At 42.4% G+C, this 24260-nt stretch overlaps 1 protein-coding gene across 1 annotated transcript in view; it reads right to left on the bottom strand.

Moving 5' to 3' along the window:
* Window positions 1-2302: 2302 nt before the first annotated feature.
* The window catches only part of LOC119956167 (wings apart-like protein homolog), a 175216-nt gene continuing 153258 nt past the window's right edge, over window positions 2303-24260 (bottom strand). Inside the window, exons 15-19 of the mRNA XM_038783092.1 lie at window positions 21654-21815; window positions 20282-20486; window positions 15795-15883; window positions 14698-14793; window positions 2303-11458 (exon numbers count right to left, since the gene is read on the bottom strand). Coding sequence (XP_038639020.1) covers window positions 11393-11458; window positions 14698-14793; window positions 15795-15883; window positions 20282-20486; window positions 21654-21815 — 618 coding nt within the window. The 3' untranslated portion in view covers window positions 2303-11392. The remainder of the gene's footprint in view (window positions 11459-14697; window positions 14794-15794; window positions 15884-20281; window positions 20487-21653; window positions 21816-24260) is intronic.

Consider the following 24260-nt stretch of genomic DNA (forward strand, 5'->3'; position numbering starts at 1 on the left):
TCTCTCCCCCTCCCTCCCTCACTCACTCTCTCCCCCCTCTCACTCACTTTCTCCCCCTCTCACTCACTCTCTCCCCCTCCCTCCCTCACTCACTCTCTCCCCTCCCTCCCTCACTCACTCTTTCTCCCTCCCTTTCCTGCACAGAAATCCCCTCTGATTGGGATTCTCTTTGATCCCGAATGCAGCACTTTGATTGGCTACTCACACGCGACTGGGACTCAGTCTGCGCTCCCATTGGCTGCCCACACGCGACCACTGTTAAAATCCCCAAACTTTGTGGCAATTTTGGCCAAACTTTGCGCCCTTGGCAGGTGGAGCGGCGGCACTGCGGCCGGGGATGGCTGAGAGCCGGCGGGAGGGAGCGGGGCCCCCGGGGGACGGGCGGGACTCTGCGCAGCAGAAACGCCGGCGTTTGGCCGCCAACGCCCGGGAAAGGCGGCGGATGCGCGGCTTGAACGCGGGGTTCGAGCTGCTGCGGAGTGTCATCCCCGGAGTCCGCAGGCGCCTCTCCAAGTCAGACACTCTGCAAATGGCCCAGATCTACATCGGGGCTCTGAGGGAGGAGCTGAGCAGGCAGACCGTCTCCAGGGGCCCCCCGGACGGAGGCAGCGCCGAGCCACAGAGCGCCGAGGGAGCGGACAAGCGGCGGATCCAGGCTCCCGGCTCCCGCAGTGATGGAGAAGCGGAGCTGAGTGAGTGAAGGAGGGACTGAGGGAGGAAGCTCAGGAATCTGGGCTCAAACCCACTTTAGAATTACTGAACTGTCATTGAATTGACTCCGTCTGCCATTTATACAAAGAAACATTTTAATTTTATATAAAATAAAACCTCTTTAGGCACCAGGTCTCTGCAGAATATTTTCAACACCGCAATAACTGATATTGATAACGGTTCTATTACACACGGAGAACCCAGCAGCTACGGTGGGAGGAATTTACAATAACTGACCTACTCTTCATTAAAATTTGTTAGAAGTTACTTTAAATTGCTTTCTTGATTAATAAGGGGATCAGGGGTTATGGGGAGAAGGCAGGAGACTGGGGATGAGAGACATATCAGCCATGATTGAATAGTGGAGCAGACTCGATGGACCGAGTGGCCAAATTCAGCTTCTGTGTCTATACATAGTCTTCCAAAACATGTAGTGTGAAAATGAGCTCTTACTCCTCGTGTCTAACTTCCAGAGTCTGCAACCCCTAGTGTCCCCACCACCCCCCAGGGGGAATGAGCAGGTGGTGAGTGAGAGCAGCTCACTGACAGCTCAAGTTGAGAGAACTCCGGTTTCACTTCCCGCTCCAGTTGTGGGCTCTTTCCCCAGTGCAAGCTGCAGAAGCGGTGTTCGTGGGGGAATGAGGGAGTCGGTGCCGGGTTACTATCCCACCCCCTTGCAAACCAGAAGACAGTGAATGTGTGGAATAGCCCCTCAGCTGGAGGAAGCCGCGCCTGTCCCCTCGACTTTTCCAGCACAATCTTCTAAGGCTGTCCTCTCGCACCAGCAACGCAGCAAGTTTCATCTGCAAAGGATTTTCAACACCGTAAATCTGGTGTTATTGCAAAGTCAGGGCTGTTCACTGCCGACGGGTTAAGCAGTATTCAGCTGCCAGAACATTTTATATTGGGGGGGGGGGGGGGGAAGAGGGAAAGAGACGAACATATTTCCATAGTTATCTTTTACTTGCTAAAGTAATGATGGCATCTCCAGGCCAGTGTGGTTCAGGAGCTTGCCAGCGCTCTCGCTGCTTATTGAGCTGCAATCCGGTCATTGGCCACTGAGGGAAACACCTATCCCACAGGTTAGATGTGCAGAAGCAAAACAGTTGGTATTAATAGGGCTGGAACTCTAAATTGGTTATACGAGTGTCAGCGTGTAATATGAACATGATGTGCGACTGTGTTAAAATCGAAAAAGTCTCAGCAACGATATGGACTATGAATCAAAGCAATTTGTTTGGTAGTATTTTCCAAATTGATCGTCTTGCCAGATCCTGGAACCCACTGGGCGGGGGATGGGGGCATGATCGGGTAGACATTGCTGATAGTTGGTATGAACACGTTTACACCAGAGTACCAGGTTCAGCTGCAGCCAGAGGTTATGGCTATTTTGATGCAAAACCAAGTATGTGAACCCACGGATAAACCAGTAACTGAAGACTACCCAAACGGAGCTGTTGTGAATTAAAGCCCCCATATTCAACTTAAGGACCCGACATCACTGGATTCAAAAATGGAATAAAGGTTGTGTCCTTTTATTTATACCCTATAAAAAGTATGCATACAGAAGAAAACAAGCTACAGCATCAACTGTACTGAAAGTAGCAATTTTTATTTGAGTTAAAATTATTTACAGGTAACCAAAGACATACTTCATGAAACTGGTACAAACTCTATTTCCTGCCATTTGGCTTTTACTCTGAAAGATTGCAACTGAGAAATACTGTATAAAATAAAAATAGGATCGGATTCTGAAAAGTATTTCTACCATTCTAAATTTCCAATTGCCAATATTTACACAACTATTTACAAAAAGTCATTTTTAAAATTTATTTCAAACTCATTCTGATTATGCCCTCGGATACCCTTTGCAGTCATGTGATTACAACTGAATGGAATGAAAACAATCGAAGTGTAGACGCTGGCGTTTTACTAATGTGAAAACCCCACCAGTAAATAACAGTGCACAGAGAGTGCTGCCACTAGATCTTGGACCAAGTGGCTGCAATTTCATATGGAACTGCATCAGAAGTAACCTCCACACCAAAAAAATACTTCAGCAACAGCTCTCATTCACAAAACTACAACCAAACTGGGATTTTGTCATACTGAAACATGTTAACAGACCAATGGGCAGCTGAATCCTGATAAATGCACACTTAGAAGCCTATGAAATTTATCAATTAGAAATTTGCTGCTTAAATACACAAGATATACTGGAAGTCGACAAAACTATAGGAAAATCCTCCAGTTACAGGACAGCCATTTCTCCCATTCCCACTTTCATAAATTGGGAGGATTGGATTATAGGATTGGAGTTGTGCAGGGCCAAAAACAACATGGCCTAGCTGAGAAATAAATTCTTAGAAGTTCTACTGAGTTTTAATTGCCCCTCCCATTAGAACAAATATTTTATAGCATTTCTCTGCTGAATGTCAACTGGTTGAGAAGCAAACTCAAAACTGTTTTAATATCCGACTGCTGGAGACTTTAAACATCAGCCATATCGCAGATTTCAATTTTAAGATCGACATCTCTTCCCTGAACTCCCAGAGTTGGAGCACATGCACCTTCACTGCACAACAGGTTCCCAAACTGCTATCACCTTAAATCGAGGAATGCCATGCAAAGTTCAGGGTTTCTAGATTGCGTGCATGTCAATAAATGTAGCAAATGGTTTTGAAACTGGATTAATGCAATTAGCAACAATTAAATTCACACATTCTGCACACTAAACAAAACCAAAGTGAGAAAAATCTTGGATAGATGAGTGATTTTAGACAACAGATGTGGAAAGTATCTGACATAATGCAATGCTATCCTTATTCCAGAGGTGCATTTATCTCGAGACATCTGTCCGGAGTCCCCAAGCCCAGCAGCAGACTATAAAGTGAATTTAATTCATAGGCACATATTATTTTGTATTAAAAGTACATCTAATGCCATGTAATGGATGTGGTTAATTGAAACATTTATTGGACACATTTTCTTCGTTCTGAACTCATTGCAAATGTATTGTGACTCAAAGGTGTTTTGTGCAAAGTTGAATATAGTGCTAAATGGGAAATTTAATTACAATCCAGATTTCCAAAATAACTAGCTTAATTTAAATTTTTCAAAAAATCAGATTGGTAATTAAAACTGAGAATGGTTTTCCACAGTTGTTGCACACATGATCAATGAACGCCTGAGCTGCAAGTAGACAGGTCTGACCTTTTGTTAAAATAATACTTTAATTTCAAATGATTCTCAGAGAATCACAGGCATGACAGCTGCATCATAAAGTTTATGCATATATTCAAGGATCTCAATTTACTCATTAATTTTGGTAACAAAAACTCAGTTATTTTGCAGGAAAACCCAAAATAGTAATTGCTATTGAAATATAACCCATGAAATGAAATGAAAATCGCATATTGTCACGAGTAGACTTCAATGAAGTAACTGTGAAAAGCCCCTAGTCGCCACATTCCGGCGCCTGTCCGGGGAGGCTGTTACGGGAATCGAACCGTGCTGCTGGCTTGCTTGGTCTGCTTTCAAAGCCAGCGATTTCGCCAAGTGTGCTAAACAACCCTTGATAAAGCTTTAACGAGATTATACAGAAAAATGGGGATGGTTCCACTCATTGGCGGCTGAATACTCGTGATTAGGCTGGGCTTTTGAATAACATTTCTTCCCTCATTTGCTTTAATGCATTTTACTTGAAACATATCTCTTCAGATATTCGAACTTAAAAAATCTACTATTGACACAAATCATTTTGATTCCTCTTCCTACACCAAGTTCCTCTGGTAGAAAACAGAATTGAACGAGTGGAACTATAAATCACTGTCTTTTGCAGCCAGCTGTTGTGGTGATGGTTACCCATTAGCCCTATGGCAGGTGACACCAGCTAAAGACACAATTTACCAGAATCTGTCAACACCTTGCAGTTCAAAACCAAACTTTTAATTGAATTTATCAACTGACAGTTTTCACTATGAATATTTCAGCTTGTCCTCTCTTTCTGGAATGATTTGAAAACCCAAACTTTGGTTTACATTATAATCAATATATTTCTAATTTACATAAATTCTCCAAAGCCATCTATTAAGGCATTTATGTTTTAAATTCTCACCAATACAGTAATTACAAAGTCCCAAACCTTTTATAAATAAATGAACATTGAAAAGGCTCATCTCCCAAAGTAAATTCAGCTTTAAAAAGTCTCAACTGAGCAGACAAGAGATAAAATTGTAAAACCAAACCAAATAATTGCAAAAATAAGAAAGGATAAGAGTTGACTGAGCTACTGAATGCTTATTTTCATGCTGTTAAGATCAAAAGAAGGGAGTTTGAAGGGAAGACTGAAAAACCTCAGGGTATTTTCAACAGGCTAGCATGAAGCACTAGTCTACGCGGATAATCCCAAACCAACGAAGAATGCCATTTCCCATCAAGCTATCCATAAAGCAACGTGGACGCAAGTAGTGAAAAAAAAGTTGAATTCATGAAAGAATTGTTAGAAACGGTGACATTCTTCAATTCAGACACAAGCAAAAGTTGTCACCAAACCAAACATTTCCTCCTTGGTAAATGATATGGAGACGCCTGCCCATAAACATCTATTTCTCTTCCCAAACCCAATCCAGAAGCATTTACAAATATAAAAGTATATTTCCAAAACATCACCAGAATAACTTTATACAGCTGGGTTAGGAAGTGTGGAAGTATCCAGCTGCAGATTCCAGAAATCTTTATTTATCAGATGTGGAATGGATTTTGAGCAACATCAGTACCTGCTAATTGAAATGAATCCAAACTATGCTTGATCACCTCGCAGCACAGGTTGTAGATTTAAAAGTTTTAATACAACACCGAATAGTAATTTGAGCCAGTGCCATTTTCAGGACAATTGCAGCATTGAGGCAATCCTGCATATTAATGTTGACATTACCCGATTCTACAAAGAGTGAAGCACTGATGATCCACCCACAGCTAAAAGCAATTTTTGCCCAGGGCCCATATGAACACGTCATGTTCAAATGCACAGCTTTATAAATCTGGGCTTTAATAACCTGATTTAAAAAGTGGGGAAGAGAGAAAATTTACAGGAATGGTTACAACAAAATATTTAGTCAATTACACCCATCATATCAGTCAGGTAGCTGAATTGGCAGATACCCATGACCAGGAAGATCTCTCTCCTTCCCAGATAACAATGAACTGCATTTTTTAAAATCCAAGGAGTCAAGCTGTAAATACAGACTTAAATTGAATAAATTATCAATGTCTCCTTCAATGTCTCCATTGCATTTGAAGCCTAGTACTAAATGAATATTACAATGTTTGGGTTAGAAGCAGATCAGAATACATTAATGCTGCAAAATTGTACCAACTTGGAATATGAACAATGGAAATATGGTTCCTCCATGACAATGACTGAGTAGGGTAACTGGGGTAATAATTCAGAATTCCAATATTTATCGAAAACCAAGATTTGGCTATAGCAAATAGAAGCACACTAATTAAAAGAATCAGTGTCGAATCTATGCAGATTACAATCCAGAATTAAACTGAAGTTGTATTTGATTAAAACTATTAAAAGTGTCTTCACAAATATAAAAAATGGCTTTAAAATCTCAGGCCCAGGATTCTGATTTGAGAACAATTACAGCTGATGAGAATATTTATCAACCTAAAAACATTTAGAGGCTGAGACACCAACATCCACAAGAAGTCAAGAACTATGACAGGAACTGTGCTCAAAGATCACAGCTTTCAACAACTGACTGAAGTGAATATAAGTAAAGCTATGAACCTCAATTTGAGTAATCTGGGTGAACTGCAGGAACAGCCTTTAAAACAATGCAGCAATTTTTTTTTTTAATTCAAGAAAACCTATTCCATGTGGGCTACTAAACTGGGTTTAGTTTCTCCAAAACAAAATTAGAATGTACACAAGGTGAATCCTGGAAGAAACACCATAGCTGCTGAAATATCTGAAAACAGAACCATACTCTTCAAGCAACAGGATGTTTGATACCTTGACCCAGTAGGAAAATAGGTCTTCAAGCAATAATTGAAAACAAAACTGCTGCAACAAACACTGAAAGTATGCTCCACTCACCCAATGTATATGTTGTGTGTCTACTAATTCTGATTCATTTTGAACACAGATGTATTTCCATATACTCATAACTGTCAAGCTGACACTATGCAGCTTAAGACCAGATTAGTCAAGATCAAATCATGAGCTTTCGATCATCACAATTAAAATTATTCTTGGGAAATGGGAGGTCCAGAAATACTACATTTACAAGAAAAACAAGCATGAACATCAGTGAAGAAAAGCAGCAAGGTTCACGGCCAATATCACGGACATGGCTTGAATTAGGCACTGCAACAAAGTACTCGGGCGGAAAGAGTGCCTCCACACCCCTCCTCTAATGGGGATATTTCTATGTTCGCCTACCCTAAAACAGGAAGACCTGTAGGAAAGACTCATTCAGCCACCCGCTATTAAGTTAAGTTGAGCAAGAACTAGCATCTGCTCCTCCAGGATATAGATTCTTGGCATGGTAACATGCACAAGCTGAAGAGAGGTTATAGCACACACCCAGCCTGGCTTTCAGTTTCTTGAGATTAAACAGAAGTGGGAATAGATCCCTTAAGAGGGCATAATAAATGAACAAAGTGCATGATATCCAACAGGCTTAAAAAAAAACCTGTTTCCTTGCACACTCCGTATTCAGTCCAGACTGTTGACGATCGATCCTGGACAGAAGCTGGACACTTACCTGCAGGAGGAGAGGCTAGATTCTGGGACCATTCTTTATACATCTCTGAAGCTTAATAATAAGCAGTATTGACAATCCCTAGGAATGGCCCTGGAGACTGAAGAGTCACAAAATAAAGGCAGGGAGCAAAACAATGGGGATGGAGAAAGACATATAATTTTATTGTAATATATATCATCTGCATAGTTCTTAATCGCCCTGAATAAAATAACTTCCCTGACCAACAGCTACTTAGAGGTGAGGTTTCACAGTCAGCCTAAGTCTGATGTAATCAGAAACTGAAGACTGGCTAAACAGCAGAGACACAAGACCTGTTTCACACAAAATTGACTTGTGCCAATGTCTTACCAAATAATTCCAACAGATGGTTCTGCTCATTTTGGAAAGACAGTTAAGCAGACACTCTATTATCTTGGTCTATAATTTCTCCAATCTATATTCACAGGTGTTTCTCAAAATGTCACTGGAGGGAATGGAACACAGCACTTTGGGCATACTGCAGCAAACCGGAGGTCACTCAGGTCAACTACAGTTAAGCAAATGCAAAACAAAATTTTATTCTACTGCCATTATTTTACCTTAATTCCAATTTCAAAACAGCATCCCCTAATGATCAGTGCACTGTTTCCATTTGTCCTACCAACTTCCTTTATTGCCTCGAAGAAACAATACATGAAGCCAATTTGTTGATGAACTGTGAGCAGCATTTTGCAACAAACATTTATTGTGGAGACCCACTACTTAAAAATAAAATGCACATAGTATCCTGAAAGACAGGAGACACCAGTCTTCTGTGCATGTCCCAGTCTATGTTCGGTTAGAAGTTGGGTTCCTGAGGTTAAAATATTGTGCCGCCTCCTGGTCCTCTTCAGCCTTTATTTCATGTTACATAATTGTTTTAAATTTGAGAGCATCAAGGAGGGATGTTAAATATATGATGAAAAATATGCCAGCTTCTCAGCAAGTTACAAAACAATTTGCCCTCTTTGCTGTTACTGCTGATTATCAATTAGTAATTACCATTAAAATCCAGCTACTGTAAGGCTGGCTGGATCACACTTCTCACTAAGTAAAAGCAGCAAATAAAATAATTCCTAATCACTTTTTTAAAAAACAAAACAAAATGACAGAAGGGTGAAACTGGGTTGATTACCATAAGGGTCAGGATACTTTGTCAATGCTTATCCCAATCCTTCAGTGATTTGTTTTTCACAACTAAATAATTAATACTTGTGATCATCCACACAAGGACACTGAACAGATAGCCTTGAACCAGAACATACTCCCGCCTCAACGATCTACAGAGCAAGCTTCTTCCAATGTTGTCAAGGAAAAACAGCATTTCTTTCCATGAAAACCTTTCAGATTCAGAAGCACAAATAGCATTAGAATGGTGAGGCAAAGAATGGTCTCCCTCCAGTGGTGCAGTTCTGTGATTTGTTAAAGGTGGCGAGGCCACAAGCTGTAAATCTCAATGGAAAGTCACAAGATGAGAACACTGTCCAACAAATCCAACATCCACTTACAGGTCTTGGCTGCTTCGCTGGTCGAACATTAATTGAATACAGTTCCTACTGTAGTCTGAGACGCGATGGAGAATTCAGCTTGCATTTTTGCTATGGATGTTCAGATTGAGAAGGTGCAAAATGAGTCCATTTGGTAAATTGAAGTATTGATGCAATCTCAAATCCAACAGACAAAAGAAAGTTTCTGTAGGGTCGCTTGCTGACAGGTGCAGCATCAAGTCTAAAAGGGTAATCTTCCATAGCATTATTTTCATTGTAAATCATGCCCCAGGAAGGAATCATTTATTATTTGCACCACGTTTTCCCTCATATTTACTTTCTTCAACAGTTCAAATTTCTTTTGTCAGTATCAAAATTAAACCAGTCACCATCTAGAAGGTTGAATCAGACTGGACATCCTGTGAAGGTCAGTGAATATGGGTAGACTGTCAGCTTTTGTTATCTGATGACAAGATGAGATAGATGTCTACCAATGTAGACTGTCTCAAATCAAGGACAGAAGTGCAGCTGAGCACCCGGTCTGACTGGTGAACATTACTGCCTTCAGGACTCAGGTTTTTAATCTTGTGGAAAGAAACCATCAACTTCAGAATTTAAGACATTTAAAATTTTCAACATGGCTATTGGTAGACCTACCAATACAATGATTCAACTTTACCGCCCACACTGGAACACATTTCCCTATTAGACCAGTTTGATATGGAAATTAAGGTGCATCTGTGCTCTCACAGATCTCCTGGATTAGCTGCAAAATCTTCACAGCTATTGTGAACTGATCTTTAATTCAATTTAGAGGAGAGAGAGAGAGAGAGGAGAGAATGGAGTGATAGTGGAGAAGGCACATGCTAATAACGACCTCCTCTGCTCTGTAGGATTGCCCTGAATCCTGAAATTATCAGCGAAGGCAGCGGAAATTTCTCCTAAACCTAAAAATATTTATCAGCAAGATCAGATTTGGACCTGCCCTGTTCTCGTGAAAACTCAGCTGAAGGAAATTTAGCTGAGAGCCAATATATTTAGATCAAGAACCTAAGACTGCATTTCACATATGGGTGCTTTCTGTTCTCCAGTTCTGACTATTTCCTGTATTTGATACAACTGAAGACAAGAATTTCTTGCATTAGAAGATGACAGCTGAACATGGTTTCACTCCAGTCTTCAGACTGACAGCTGCGTCTGGATGGTTCTCAGTATTAGAGTCAGACTCAAAAACAGACCAGGGTATCAACACATTCAAAGTGGAAACAAAGACTAGTCACAACCCAAATTTGGCAAATAATTATTAAAGGATAGCAGCTGATAGCTCTGCAGCACTCGAGCAGTTACCCTGAAATAGGCACCTTACTTGTACAATTCTCTGTAGCCCCACTGATACTCCGTCCCCCAAATAATCCCAGGTAACTGAATACAAAGTCAGGCTGCAAATTAGCCATGGCTGACGTGCTTTCCCAGTTGAACTCTGAAATGATTTTACTTTTGAATAAAGATTTTTGAAATAAATACTCATCCAATACGTGATGTCACAGTATTCTTGACAAATCCAGATTGTTATTGATAGCTTATTAAGGGCCATTCATTTTAATGCAAGCTGAACAAACCAGAGGAATTAGAGCAAGTCTCATCAACTTTTATAATAATTATATATCTGTATTAAGCAACTCTATATATAGACCACAAGTCAAAACGTAAACAGCTCAAATCTGTTCAGCTTGTAGTAAAGCAAATAACCATTCTAGAGGGTTGCATAACTTTTCTGGTGGAAGGTAAATTCGTTTGTCAATCCCCCACATACTCCATGTTCATGATCAATGATTACCATAAACAATCTCTCCATTAATAAGGTAACCATAACAAAAACATGTGGGGCACAAGATTTATTCCATACCCACACGAGACCCATAAATTTGATCAATGAAAAAATCACTAAATACTCTGGGATGACCAAGGTCATTAACTTCAATTCTGAATTTTGATGTTGCAGGATAGAACCTCCAAATCATAAGAATGAGGTTGATTGTAACCCTATGGGTATGGAATAATTAGCTCTATATTCTAACATCACATTTGCCCAATAACAAAAAAATAAAAAGCACATGCCATTCATCCTCAGATCTGCCTTTTCCTCATTTCACTCAACCGGGCTGACTTTGCTCAGTCAGTCAAGCACTGCTTGTTTTGGTCAGACTGTGCAATGGCCATGGTTTCCTTCAGAAGCAAGGTCACTGACAAAGCAGGGTGCGAGATTCCTTTGGAGATTTCCTCATTTGGACAGTGGGGATGGGTGGAGTGGTCTTTTCCATAGGAGTTGGTTGACGAGGGAGCGGTTAACTCCAAGGGACAGAGCACAGCCTATCTGCAGCAGAAACACATTGTCCTTTAGCAGTGATCCAAGTATTCAATCACTCGTGAGATGGACTTCTGTCCTGTCGTTCCCACAGCACACTGGAGGGAGGAGAGAAAATATGTGAGATGCATGGTGCAGATGGTTGACTCAGAGGTAGATATTTGTAAGAGGCTCCCCCACCTTCACAACACATCAGTTCTATCCTACTGTGTAACATTTAAGATTTAAAAAACAGGATTTTGTAAAAGAGTAAATTTCCCAGCAAAAATGAACAAAACTAAAACCACACACTTGTTTGTATGCATCACAAAATGAGTCAATTAAACTGGGAGAGCTTGCTGAAATCTTTTCACGGCCATGGTAGCAGAGTTGTCACTATCAGCTATCAGTTTCTTCTCTCAGAGGGTCATTAGACTTTGGAATTCTCTTCCCCATTGAGCAGCAGTGGAAGCAAAGTCATTGATTATATTCAAGGTTGATTTACACAGATTTGTGATCGACAAGGGAGTCAAGAATTATAGGGGGCAGATACGAATTGCAGTAAGGGTAGTTATCAGGTCAATCAAAGAAGAAAAGAAAAGGAACAGGCCCTTTGGCCCTCCAAGTCTGCACCGATCATGATGCCTGTCCAACCTAAAACCTTCTACACTTCTGGAGCTCATCTGCTCTAGTCCCATTCTATTTATGTATTTGTAAAGACGCCGCTTAAACGTCACAATCATACCTGCTTCCACTACCTCCTCCAGCAGCAAGCTCCAGGCACCACTACCCTCTGGTGTAAAAAACTTCCCTCGCACCTCTCTAAACTTTGCCCCTCACACCTTAAACCTATGGCCCTCAGTAATTGACTCTTCCACCCTGGGAAAAAGCTTCTGACTATCCACTCTGTCTATGCCCCTCAATTTTGTAGACTTCTATCCTCAAGAGCTATATCTAAAGGATGACCTCAACCTCCGTCATTCCAGTGAGAGCAACAAGAGTTTATCTAACCTCTCCTCATAGGTAATGCCCTCCATACCAGGCATCATTCTAGTAAACCTCTTCTGTACCCTCTCCAAAGCTCCACATCCTTCTGATAGTGTTGCGACCAGAATTGAACACTATATTCAAAGTGTGGCCTAATTAAGGTTCTATACAGCTGTAGCATGACTTGCCAATTTTTATACTCAGTGCCCCAGCTGATGAAGGCAAGCATGCTATCTGCCTTCTTGACTATCTTCTCCACCTGCATTACCACTTTGTGACCCGTGGACCTGTAAATCCAGATCCCTCTGCCTGTCAATACTCTTTTTTTTTATAAATGTTTTTTATTCAGTTTTTGCCTGTCAATACTCTTAAGGATTCTGCCATTTACTGTATATTTCCCACCTGTATTAGACTTTCCAAAATCCATTACCTCACATTTGTCCGCATTAAACTTCATCTGCCATCTCTCCGCCCAAGTCTCCATCCGATCTATACCCTGCTGATTGTCCTCATCACTATCCACAATTCCACCAACCCGAGTATGTTTTCCACAAACTTACCGATCAGATCAGTTACATTTTCCCCCAAATCATTTATATAAATTACAAACAGAAAAGGTCCCAGCACTGATCCCTGTGGAACACCACGAGTCACAGAGATGGATAGAAAGCTGGTTAGCAGACAGGAAGCAAAACATTGGAATAAATGGTAATTTTACTGATTGGCAGGCAGTGACTAGTGGGGTACCGCAGGGATCTGTGCTAGGACCCCAACTGTTCACACTATATATTAATGATTTGGACGAAAGAACTAGATGTATTATCTCCAGATTTGCAGATGATACAGTTGGGTGGGAGGGTGATCTGTGAGGAGGATGCAGAGATACCCAAGCAGGATTGGGCAGCATGGTGGTTAGCATAAATGCTTCACAGCTCCAGGGTCCCAGGTTCGATTCCCGGCTGGGTCACTGTCTGTGCGGAGTCTGCACGTCCTCCCCGTGTGCGCGTGGGTTTCCTCCGGGTGCTCCGGTTTCCTCCCACAGTCCAAAGATGTGCAGGTTAGGTGGATTGGCCATGCTAAATTGCCCGTAGCGTCCTAAAAAATAAGGTTAAGGGGGGGTTGTTGTTGGGTTACGGGTATAGGGTGGATACGTGGGTTTGAGTAGGGTGATCATTGCTCGGCACAACATCGAGGGCCGGAGGGCCTGTTCTGTGCTGTACTGTTCTATGAATCTAGGATTTGGGACAGGCTGCGTGAGTGGGCACATGCATGGTAGATGCAGTATAATGTGGATAAATGTGAGGTTATCGGCTTCAGTAGCAAAAATAGGAAGGAAAATTATTTAAATGGGTGTAATTTGAGAGAGGTGGATACACAGCAAGATCTTGGTGTCCTCGTGCATCAGTCGCTGAAAGTAAGCGCGCAGGTACAGCAGGTATGTTGCCCTTCACAGTGAGAGGATTTGAGTATAGGAATATAGATGTTTTACTGCAATTGAATAGGGCACTGGTGAGGCCACACCTGGAGTATTGTGTGCAGTTTTGGTGTCCTTATCTGAGGATGTTCTTGCTGTGGAGGGAGTGCAGCGAAGGTTTACCAGGCTAATTCCTGAGATGATGGGACTGTCATATGAGGAAAGACTAAGTCGGTTAGGATTACATTCATTGGAGTGTCGAAGAATGAGAGGGGATCTGATAGAAACTTATAAAATTCTAACAGGATTAGACAGGGCAGATTCAGAAAGAATGTTCCCGATGGTGGGGCAGTCCAGAACTAGGAATCATAGTTTGAGGAGAAGGGGTAAACCTTTTAGGACTGAGGGAGGAAAAATCTCTTCACCCAAAGAGTGGTGAATCTGTGGAATTCGCTACCACAGAAAGTAGTTGAGGCCAAAATGTTGTGTAATTGCAGGAAGGAATTAGATATAGCTCTTGAGGCTAAAGGGATCAAGGTATATGGGGGTGGGGGGGGGGGGGGGGGGAAAGCAGGATCATGGTATTGAACTTGATGGTCAGCCACGATCGTAATGAGTGGCAGAGCAAGCTCAAAGGGCTGAATGGCCTCCTCCTGCTTCTATTTTCTACATTTCTAGGTAAGATGATTTTCCTCCCGAGGAAACAGGTTGAAGAGAATTCATAGAGTAGAAAAGAAAAATGATAAACAGGAGCATCTGTCACTGTTCTAATGAGGTTTTGTTAAAAATATCTGTGGGGCAGTGTTGGAGAAAGAGACGCAGCAAGTAAGGGCAACATTTCACATCTGTGGGTGTTTCCCAGAAACCAGAATTTTTGGGCTTTTCACCAGAGCAGAGCACCAATTTCCCACTGAAATGAATATCTGCATTTGTCACTCGGCCAACTCTCACACTTACCGTAAGATTCATGAAATTCAAAAACTTATGCAACATCTCAGTCATAATGGAGAAGTCGCCTTCAGGTAAAAGCTCCCTCACAGTAGTGACATTAACCTAAAGGAACATAAAAAAACATTAAGATTCAGGGAAATGTTGGGTTTTAGCATCAGTTTTAGAGCTTGGGATAGACAGTAGTTCACAGAATCATAGAATCCCTTCAGCGCAAGGATGCCATTCGGCCCATCGATTGCACCAATCCTCTGAAGGAACACTCCATCGAAGCCCACTTCCCCACCCTATCCCTGCAACACTATAATAATCGCTTATTGTCACAAGTAGGCTTCAACGAAGTTACTGTGAAAAGCCCCTAGTCGCCACATTCCGGCACCTGTTCGGGAAGGCAATCCCACTACATCGCCACCTAACTTTTGGACACTAAGGGACAATTTTAGCATGGATAATCTACCTAACCTGCATATATTTGGACTGTGGCAGGAAACAGGAGCACCTGGTGGAATCCACGTAGATACAGGGAGAATGTGCTAACTCCAGTCACCTAAGATTGGAATCAAACCTGATCTCTGGCCGTGAGGCAGCAGTACTAACCACTGTGCCACCATGACCAGTTACATATAGACAGATCCAGCTCACCACCCAGGTATTAAATGGGTTAATTCAGGACATGGCAATTTAGGAATAATTACTAAGGGCCATCACATTACCTACCCAGCTTCCAAATCCCAAAACAATTATAATTACCAGTACCTTAGACCACAATGCAAGGGGGGGGGTTCAGCCAGGGTGTTGATTGCTACTGTTGGAAGTGCACATGGTGTTAAGAGTTGGCCGTGGTACCCGGTTATCCTGTTGATACTCACTGGCAGGCAGGAAATGGTAATGGAAGCACAGGCAACACCATGGAACTGGACCCCAGCCACAATCTGTGACAACATGACGACTAACAATTACAGACTCCTGTCCCCAAATAAACTACGGACTCTGATGTGCTCTGCTCAAATCATGACTCGCCTGTCTGGACTGCTTATGTATAAATAAAAAACTAAATTAATAAACAGATCATAAAACCGTCGCCAAAAGGTGATGCCCTTACTCACCGGACTTTCTTGACAGAGGCACCCGAGAAGCAATGCTGTGTATGAGGCCACGATGCAGTCCTCCATGTGCTTTCCAGCATGCTGCAGGGCTGCAAAACAGGATACAAATTCATTCAACACCTTTCAACAACAGTGCAGCTGCGTTGGTGGAAGTGGAGGTGGGAATATTTAGGGTTTGGGGGAGAGGGGGAAAAGAAGTTTAGGTCTGAGGTTTCAAATAATGAAGCATCGTTAGAGTATGGTAGCACTGCCCTGTTGTCACAAGGATTCATACCTAGTCTCATACACATTTTAAATGCTACATTTGTTGGCACCGAGCTGCGAACATTTGAGCTTTAAGGGCTGGTTTTTGATTTTGCTCTCTCACTGAAAAATGAAAATCGCTTATTGTCACAAGTAGGCTTCAGGTGAAGTTACTGTGAAAATCCCCTAGTCGCCACATTCCGGCACCTGTTCGGGGAGGACGGAACTGGAATTGAACCCACGCTGCTGGCCTTGGTCTGCTTTACAAGCCAGCTATTTAAGCCCACTGTGCTAAAGTAGCCCCTAAATGGCAGCCATCAGTAAAATTGAGGAGCCAATGAATCTTGGATGAACTTTATTTAATGCTCCATTTTCCCGACTGTCCTGATTGCTGCAGAACAATTAAAATAAACACAGCTCACAATGTTCCTCACTCCAGCATTTAAATGCCTAAAATACGGTAAGCATTGAGTTTTGCTAATGTACAAAGTGTGAAACAACAAGTTTATCAAATTCAGCAGATTGACTGAGATTATTATTAATTTGTTAGAACAGTGATCACATCAAAGACAACTTATGTTCCAGAAATTACATCCTGGGGTCAAATCAGAAATCAAACAGAACAAAATACCAGCTTTGGGCATCTGCTTATTGTAGTGGCAGGCAAATGCATGGTTATTTAGTGAACTTCAACGGTGTATATCCAGTGTTGGAGACAATAGCATCGAATAGTTATTGCAAATATAAAGGGAACCTCATTAAAAAGAAAATGCTACACAGATGGTTCCAACGTGAGGAAAATCAGATAAAATGCCTTCGCTTCGCACTCCACAAACTGTACAGCAAGCAGGGGTCAGGAGGAAGGAAATGGAGTGAGCAGCCAGTGATGATTGCTCCTCTGTGTTAAACACAAGCCAGGCAGCAATGGAACTTGCAGTTATACTAAACTCATGGCTCCGACCACTGCAAGTAAAGCAGAAAAGGTCTGATTAATCCTACAGAGGTGTAGATTCCAGATGCGGCCAAAGATTTGTGGTTAATACTTCTGAAAGATAAACAGTTCTTGTACGCTCTGATTTTCCAGCCAAATTTCGTTCTGGAGCAAAGCACTTTAATTTCTCCATTTGTGTTTGGAGTTACAACTAGTTTCTGCCACACTCTCCTTCACAGGGAACACAAAACAACCGTAAAAATACGAGAGAAAGCAACACCTTGAAGGGCACAAATACCAGAACTGCAGCTGAAAGTCTTGAATCTGGGTAATAACTAGTGACAAATGCAACTTTTTTCTATGCTATCAATACGGAGCTGCCACTAACAGGCTTCATGATCTTATTCTGTGCTGAGCAGAGCACAGAATGATCACTTGTGGCATGATGAACATATTGAATGCAGAACCTGGACAAAGGTAGATATGTGATCATAAGATGTAGGAGCAGAATTAGGCCATTTGGCCCATCGAGTCTGGTCCGCCATTCGATCATGGTTGATATGTTCCTCATCCCCATTCTCCTGCCTTCTCCCCATAACCCCTGATCCCCTTATCAATCAAGAAATCCCCATATTAATCAAGAACACCAGATTTGTGCTTGAGGTGCTTTTACCTACAGGGTTACAGACCAGGAGCTGGATGGTGAAATCAGACAAAATAGTTTTTTCTCAGAACATCAGAACTAGCAACAGGGTTGGGCAATTTAGCCTCTTGAGCCTGCTCCACTGTTCAGTCTGATCATGGCTGATTTCATCATGGCCTCAATTCCTCCGTCCTGCCCGTTCTCCATAACCCTTCAACCCATTACCAATTAAAAATCTAATTCCTCCTTAAATTTACTCATTGTCCCAGTATCCACTGCACTGAGGTAGCAAATTCCACAGATTCACAACCCTTTGGGAGAAGCAGTTTCTCCTCATCTGTTTCAATTTGCCAAATGTTAACCTGAGACCATGACCTCTCATTCTAGAATGAGAGAAAGCATCTGCTCCATGTCAAAGTCATCTTATATACCTCAGTTTAAGAGATTCCACTACTTAACAGCATAGCCCAAGAAAACACACAAACCCGCCTCATTGTTTTGTGCCAAGTGAATCTCCCAACATGGGCAGCCAAAGCCCTCCTCCTCCGAGAAAGCTATTGGAGACCAGCAGCACAATAAACATTGATTGAATACTGATGGGATATCTGCCAATTACAGCTGGTAATAACATTGCCACCATCTTGTAGTTAAGGGCTAAAGGTAAATTACCACATCCATTTACCACTGTCAAGGACAGTGGTGGGAAGTTGTGTGTGGAGGCTGAGGAGATAAGCGAGATACTAAATGAATACTTTTAGTCAGTATTCACTCAGGAAAAAGATAATGTTGTGGAGGAGAATGCTGAGACCCAGGCTATTAGAATAGATGGCATTGAGGTGCGTAGGGAAGAAGTGTTGGCAATTCTGGACAAGGTGAAAATAGATAAGTCCCCGGGGCCTGATGGGATTTATCCTAGGATTCTCTGGGAAGCCAGGGAAGAGATTTCTGAGCCTTTGGCTTTGATTTTTGTGTCATCATTGGCTACAGGAATAGTGCCAGAGGACTGGAGGATAGCAAATGTGGTCCCTTTGTTCAAGAAGGGGAGTAGAGATAACCCCGGTAACTATAGGCCGGTGAGCCTCACGTCTGTTGTGGGTAAAGTCTTGGAGAGGATTATAAGAGATAAGATTTATAATCATCTAGATAGGAATAATATGATTAGGGATAGTCAGCATGGTTTTGTGAAGGGTAGGTCATGCCTCACAAACCTTATTGAGTTCTTTGAGAAGGTGACTGAACAGGTAGACGAGGGTAGAGCAGTTGATGTGGTGTATATCGACTTCAGTAAAGCGTTTGATAAGGTTCCCCACGGTCGGCTATTGCAGAAAATACGGAGGCTGGGGATTGAGGGTGATTTAGAGATGTGGATCAGAAATTGGCTTGTTGAAAGAAGACAGAGGGTGGTGGTTGATGGCAAATGTTCAGAATAGAGTTCAGTTATGAGTGGCGTACCACAAGGATCTGTTCTGGGGCCATTGCTGTTTGTCATTTTTATAAATGACCTAGAGGAGGGCACAGAAGGTTGGGTGAGTAAATTTGCAGACGACACTAAAGTCGGTGGAGTTGTAGACAGTGTGGAAGGATGTTGCAGGTTACAGAGGGACATAGATAAGCTGCAGAGCTGGGCTGAGAGGTGGCAAATGGAGTTTAATGTAGAGAAATGTGAGGTGATTCACTTTGGAAAGAACAGGAATGCGGACTATTTGGCTAATGGTAAAATTCTTGGTAGTGTGGATGAGCAGAGGGGTCTCGGTGTCCATGTACATAGATCCCTGAAAGTTGCCACCCAGGTTGATAGGGTTGTGAAGAAGGCCTATGGTGTGTTGGCCTTTATTGGTAGAGGGATTGAGTTCCGGAGCCATGAGGTCATGTTGCAGTTGTACAAAACTCTAGTACGGCCGCATTTGGAGTATTGCGTACAGTTCTGGTCGCCTCATTATAGGAAGGACGTGGAAGCTTTGGAACGGGTGCAGAGGAGATTTACCAGGATGTTGCCTGGTATGGAGGGAAAATCTTATGAGGAAAGGCTGATGGACTTGAGGTTGTTTTCGTTAGAGAGAAGAAGGTTAAGAGGTGACTTAATAGAGGCATACAAAATGATCAGAGGGTTAGATAGGGTGGACAGTGAGAGCCTTCTCCCGCGGATGGAGGTGGCTAGCACGAGGGGACATAGCCTTAAATTGAGGGGTAATAGATATAGGACAGAGGTCAGAGGTAGGTTTTTTTACGCAAAGAGTGGTGAGGCCGTGGAATGCCCTACCTGCAACAGTAGTGAACTCGCCAACATTGAGGGCATTTAAAAGTTTATTGGATAAGCATATGGATGATAAGGGAATAGTGTAGGTTAGATGGCCTTTAGTTTTTGACTTCCCATGTCGGTGCAACATCGTGGGCCGAAGGGCCTGTATTGCGCTGTATCGTTCTATGTTCTATGTTCTAATTTAACAAATCTAACACCCGTGCAGAAGAAACTGGAAGTTCTCAACTGTATCATTCACTCGAAGCCTCAGAAAAGATAGCTTGGAAAATGAAGTGAATGAGCACAATGCTTTATGGAAACGACTAAAGATGAGCAAATACTTTAAAAGCAGGAAGAGTATAAAATAAATTCACCAATATAGGGATAACATTTTATTCTGAAGCTATTAATTGTGGAAATATCTTTCTTACCTTTATTCAGGTCAATTTCTTCATCCTCTTCCTCCTTCTTTTCATTCTCGTTCTTGGTACAGTTTTCTGACTGCACCCATTCCAGTGACCCAGCGGTTTCCTGCCACTGGCCACTCTGGTCCTGAGGTGGCACTGGTGTGTCTTTAATAAAGTCATCGGTCTCAGTCTCTGCAAGACGGGCTGCTCGCTCTCGCTGCAGGAATAGCTGTCAGAAAAAAACAAACATATTCCCATTAAATCAAGTGTAAACATGCAGAAAGATGCAAGAAAAAATATTAAGGCCTGTACCATTTCACATACTATCAACAGCAAGGAAACATGCGGAGATGCCAATCTCCGGACATTCGTTCTACACCAGAGCAACATCTTCAGCTGTTGCAATTTTTTTTAAATGTTGAAATCAAAGCAATGAAATCAAGTCCAAATAAAAAATTAAAGTTCTGTCCATGCAGCTGCATTTCTACCCCTGGCAGGGCACCTGTTGTATCTGCCTGCAGCTCTGATCATGTGTTTGCAGAGTACTGTGCCCTGAGCCTCAGCAGCAGGTTAACTCAGACAAATACAGAAGTAACTGGTAGTGCAAGATTTGACCACTGGATGACTTTCAATTCTCCGACTTGATAATCCCCTGGCCAGATGTGGAATGTGTCTGGAGAATAAATCTTCTTCCAAGGATAACTCTTCACTACCTCTATTTAATATCAAAACACTTAGTCAGCTCAAACTTAAGCATGTTCAATCGGAATAGAAGCAAACCAATCTATAAAACTTGGAAGAGCAAATTGGAGAACATACAGGAGGGAAACAGACCGTTTGACCCAACTGATGTTTATCTGCCACAGGAGCATCCTCCCAACCCTCTTCATCACACCCTGCAGCAGACAACAGGAGACTAAAGCGTGGGAAAGTAGCACAGTATGGTACACACACCAGCCTCAGGAGGGATTTCTCAGCCCACTCAATAAGTCTCTACTTCCAAAATCCACATTGTTATACTTCTAATCATTGAAACAAAGGCTAAAAACATGAACTTCTTCATCTAGCTCAAGTAATTGAGATGCTCTCAGTACAGGTAGTCAAATACTGAGTCAGTAAATTAGCATCTCCTAAACCCTCTCTTGGAAATGCTAAATATAGTTCATGAATCAGCAGTAATGGGCAGCAGAGTTTCATCTCACCAGCTGGCACTTTGATTATTTTATATAGAAGATGGAAGGGCACACTGCTTTGAGAGACAGACAAAGCTACTTCCATGATGCACTCCATTGAGGACTTTTTTTCAATTCTTATAGGCAGTCAGATTGGACAGGGTACCGGAGACCCTTAGATTGAATAAAAAGGTCACTTATCATTAATATATACCAACACCCACCTGCACCAAGGCCTCGATCGCTCGCACCTGTCCTTCCATCCTTAAGCTATCGTTTCCATCCACTGCACAGAACGAGTCAAAGGAACAAGGTGTTTCCATATCGACAAGACAATGTCTATTGCGAGCACTATGCTCCACAAGGTTAATCAGCAGACCAAGTCCCTGTAGAAGGCAAACACCAGCCAGTTCAGCTTAAGTATCCAATCACACAGAGCTCATTCAGTTTCCAGGCTGAAAATACACATGAAGCTTTGGTGAAGAACTGGACCTAATCCAAACCGAGTGGTGGTCAAACAACTCCATGCTCGTTCAAGTCCAAAACTTTCTTTGATCCACATTACTTTTTGGCGAATTAAGCAGCAACGGGAGATGGGCAGAGAGAGCGAGAGAAAGAGCTGGTAAGCTTCTAGGTTTGACTGAAAGAAACTCAATTTACGTAAATTACTTTTCATGCACAAATCCAAGTGCAATGTCATGGGAGTATAAAACAAATCTTGCTCAATCATTAAAGGCCAACAGTTTAACCTACATTATGTCAAGCAGAGAAGAGGGGTTGGGAAGGAGTTTTGTACCTGGAGATTTACAAGAAAGGCATGTCTGTAACGTCACATTACTTAATACTGGCTTTCCACCTACACAAGGCAGCATAGTGTGATCATGCCCACAGTACCCATCCCTTTTAGATGTAATGTTAAACTGAGGCCCCATCTGCTCCCTTGAATGGGCGGAGAAGATCCCTTTGCACTATTTAGAGATGTGTGCGTATAAAGTGGCTGCCACATTTGTGCAAAGAGGAAGTAAAATCCTAACAATACATCCAAATAGAACAGGGAAGAGTGTGAGGCAGATCATGAAGAATGCAAAGCAGGTCAGCATCAGTGTAAAGCAGATTGGGAGGAGAGCAAAGCTGGTCAGGATCAGTGTGAAGCGGACCAGGAGGAATGCAATGCTCGTCAGGATCAGTTTGAAGCAGACCGGGAAGAGTGCAAAGCAGGTCAGCATAACTGTGCGGCAGACTAGAAGTGCAAAGCAAGCCAGGATGCGTGACGCAGACCACGAGGACTGCGAAGCAGGTCAAGATCAGTATGAAACAGACCGGAAGATGTGCAAAGCAGATCAGGTTCAGTGTGAAGCAGACTGGGAGGAGTGCACAAGGTCAGGATCACTGTGAAACAGACCAGGAGCAGTGTTCAGGTCAGGATCACTGTACAGCAGACTAGGATCATTGAAATGAGAGAAAGAAAAACTCAAACTGTGATATCACAGAAAGGCTGTGAGGTGTTTGACCAGTGAGTATTGTAACTTTCTTTCCCATTCTCCAAAGTTTGGAAGTTAGTTTAAGCCGCTGGTAAATTAAACCTTCCAATTTTTGTTTGATAAGGTGTAAGCATTTCAATCAGCTCCCAATATTTAAATAAGAGAAGAGTGTAGCTGGCAAGTCTTTATTGAATAGTTAGTTTTACTATCTTGAGCAGTGGCAGGGTAGCCTTGACAGATGGGGTACAGATTATTTTCCTGGTGGTAACTACAGGACATTTCCAGTGTCCTGGATAACCATATTGGCAGCAAATGCCATTGGCTGCAATGTCAAACTTCCAGAACTTAAGCTGCACTTGGCATCACTACAGGGTATTTATAATGTTGAACGCTTTGTGCATAGTACGTTTATAGACGTGTAGCATAAGAGTCTGCAGAAAGAAGGGGAATGGGAAGAAGAAATAGGCAAGCATTGAAGGAGCCCCCTGGATCAGATGAGTTCAACCTAAATAGAGCTTGCATCAATGGCCTTGCAGGCGATTTGCTAGTTCTATTTGGGGAGGTTTTAAACTAACTTGGCATGGGTGTGGGAATCAGGAGGTAATATTAGAGAGGGAGATCAAGGAGTATCAAAGAATATTGGGAAAGACAGATAGAACTAAAGTAGGAATTAGTAAGGTATTACGTGGATTCAGCCTAAGCTGGAAAGCAATAAAATTGAAATTAAGGTTACAGTGCATGTATGAGTGCATGGAGTGTGATAAATAAGGCAGGTGTGCTGCAGACGCAGACAACCATGTGGAAATATGATGTAACAATAATGGAGATTCGCTCAAAGGAAGGCAGGACTTTATCAAATATTCCTGAGTATTAGGAAAGTAGGAGTGGTGGCAGTACCATAAAGGAGAACATTGTACAGAGAACATAGAACAGTCAGTGCAGAAGGAGGCCATTTGGCCCATCGAGTCTGCACCAACCCACTTAAGCCCTCACTTCCACACTATCCCCATAACCCAATAACCCCACCTAACATTTTTGGACACTAAGGGCAATTTACCATGGCCAATCCACCTGACCTGCATGTCTTTGGGATGTAGGAGGAAACTCACGCAGACACGGGGAGAACGTGCTGACTCCGCACAGACAGTGACCCAGCGGGGAATTGAACCTGGGACCCTGGCGCTGTGAAGCCACAATGTACTGCTGGATAGAGAGAAGGTCCCGGAACAATCTAGATGTAATCATTTGGCTCAAGCTAATGAACTAAAAAAGGTGCAATGATATTGCTCGATAGAGTCTACAGGCCACCAACCAGTGGGGATGATGTAGAGGAACAAATCTGCTTGCTCA

Source organism: Scyliorhinus canicula, chromosome 22 (assembly GCF_902713615.1).
Source record: "Scyliorhinus canicula chromosome 22, sScyCan1.1, whole genome shotgun sequence".
Taxonomy (NCBI): Eukaryota; Metazoa; Chordata; class Chondrichthyes; order Carcharhiniformes; family Scyliorhinidae; genus Scyliorhinus; species Scyliorhinus canicula.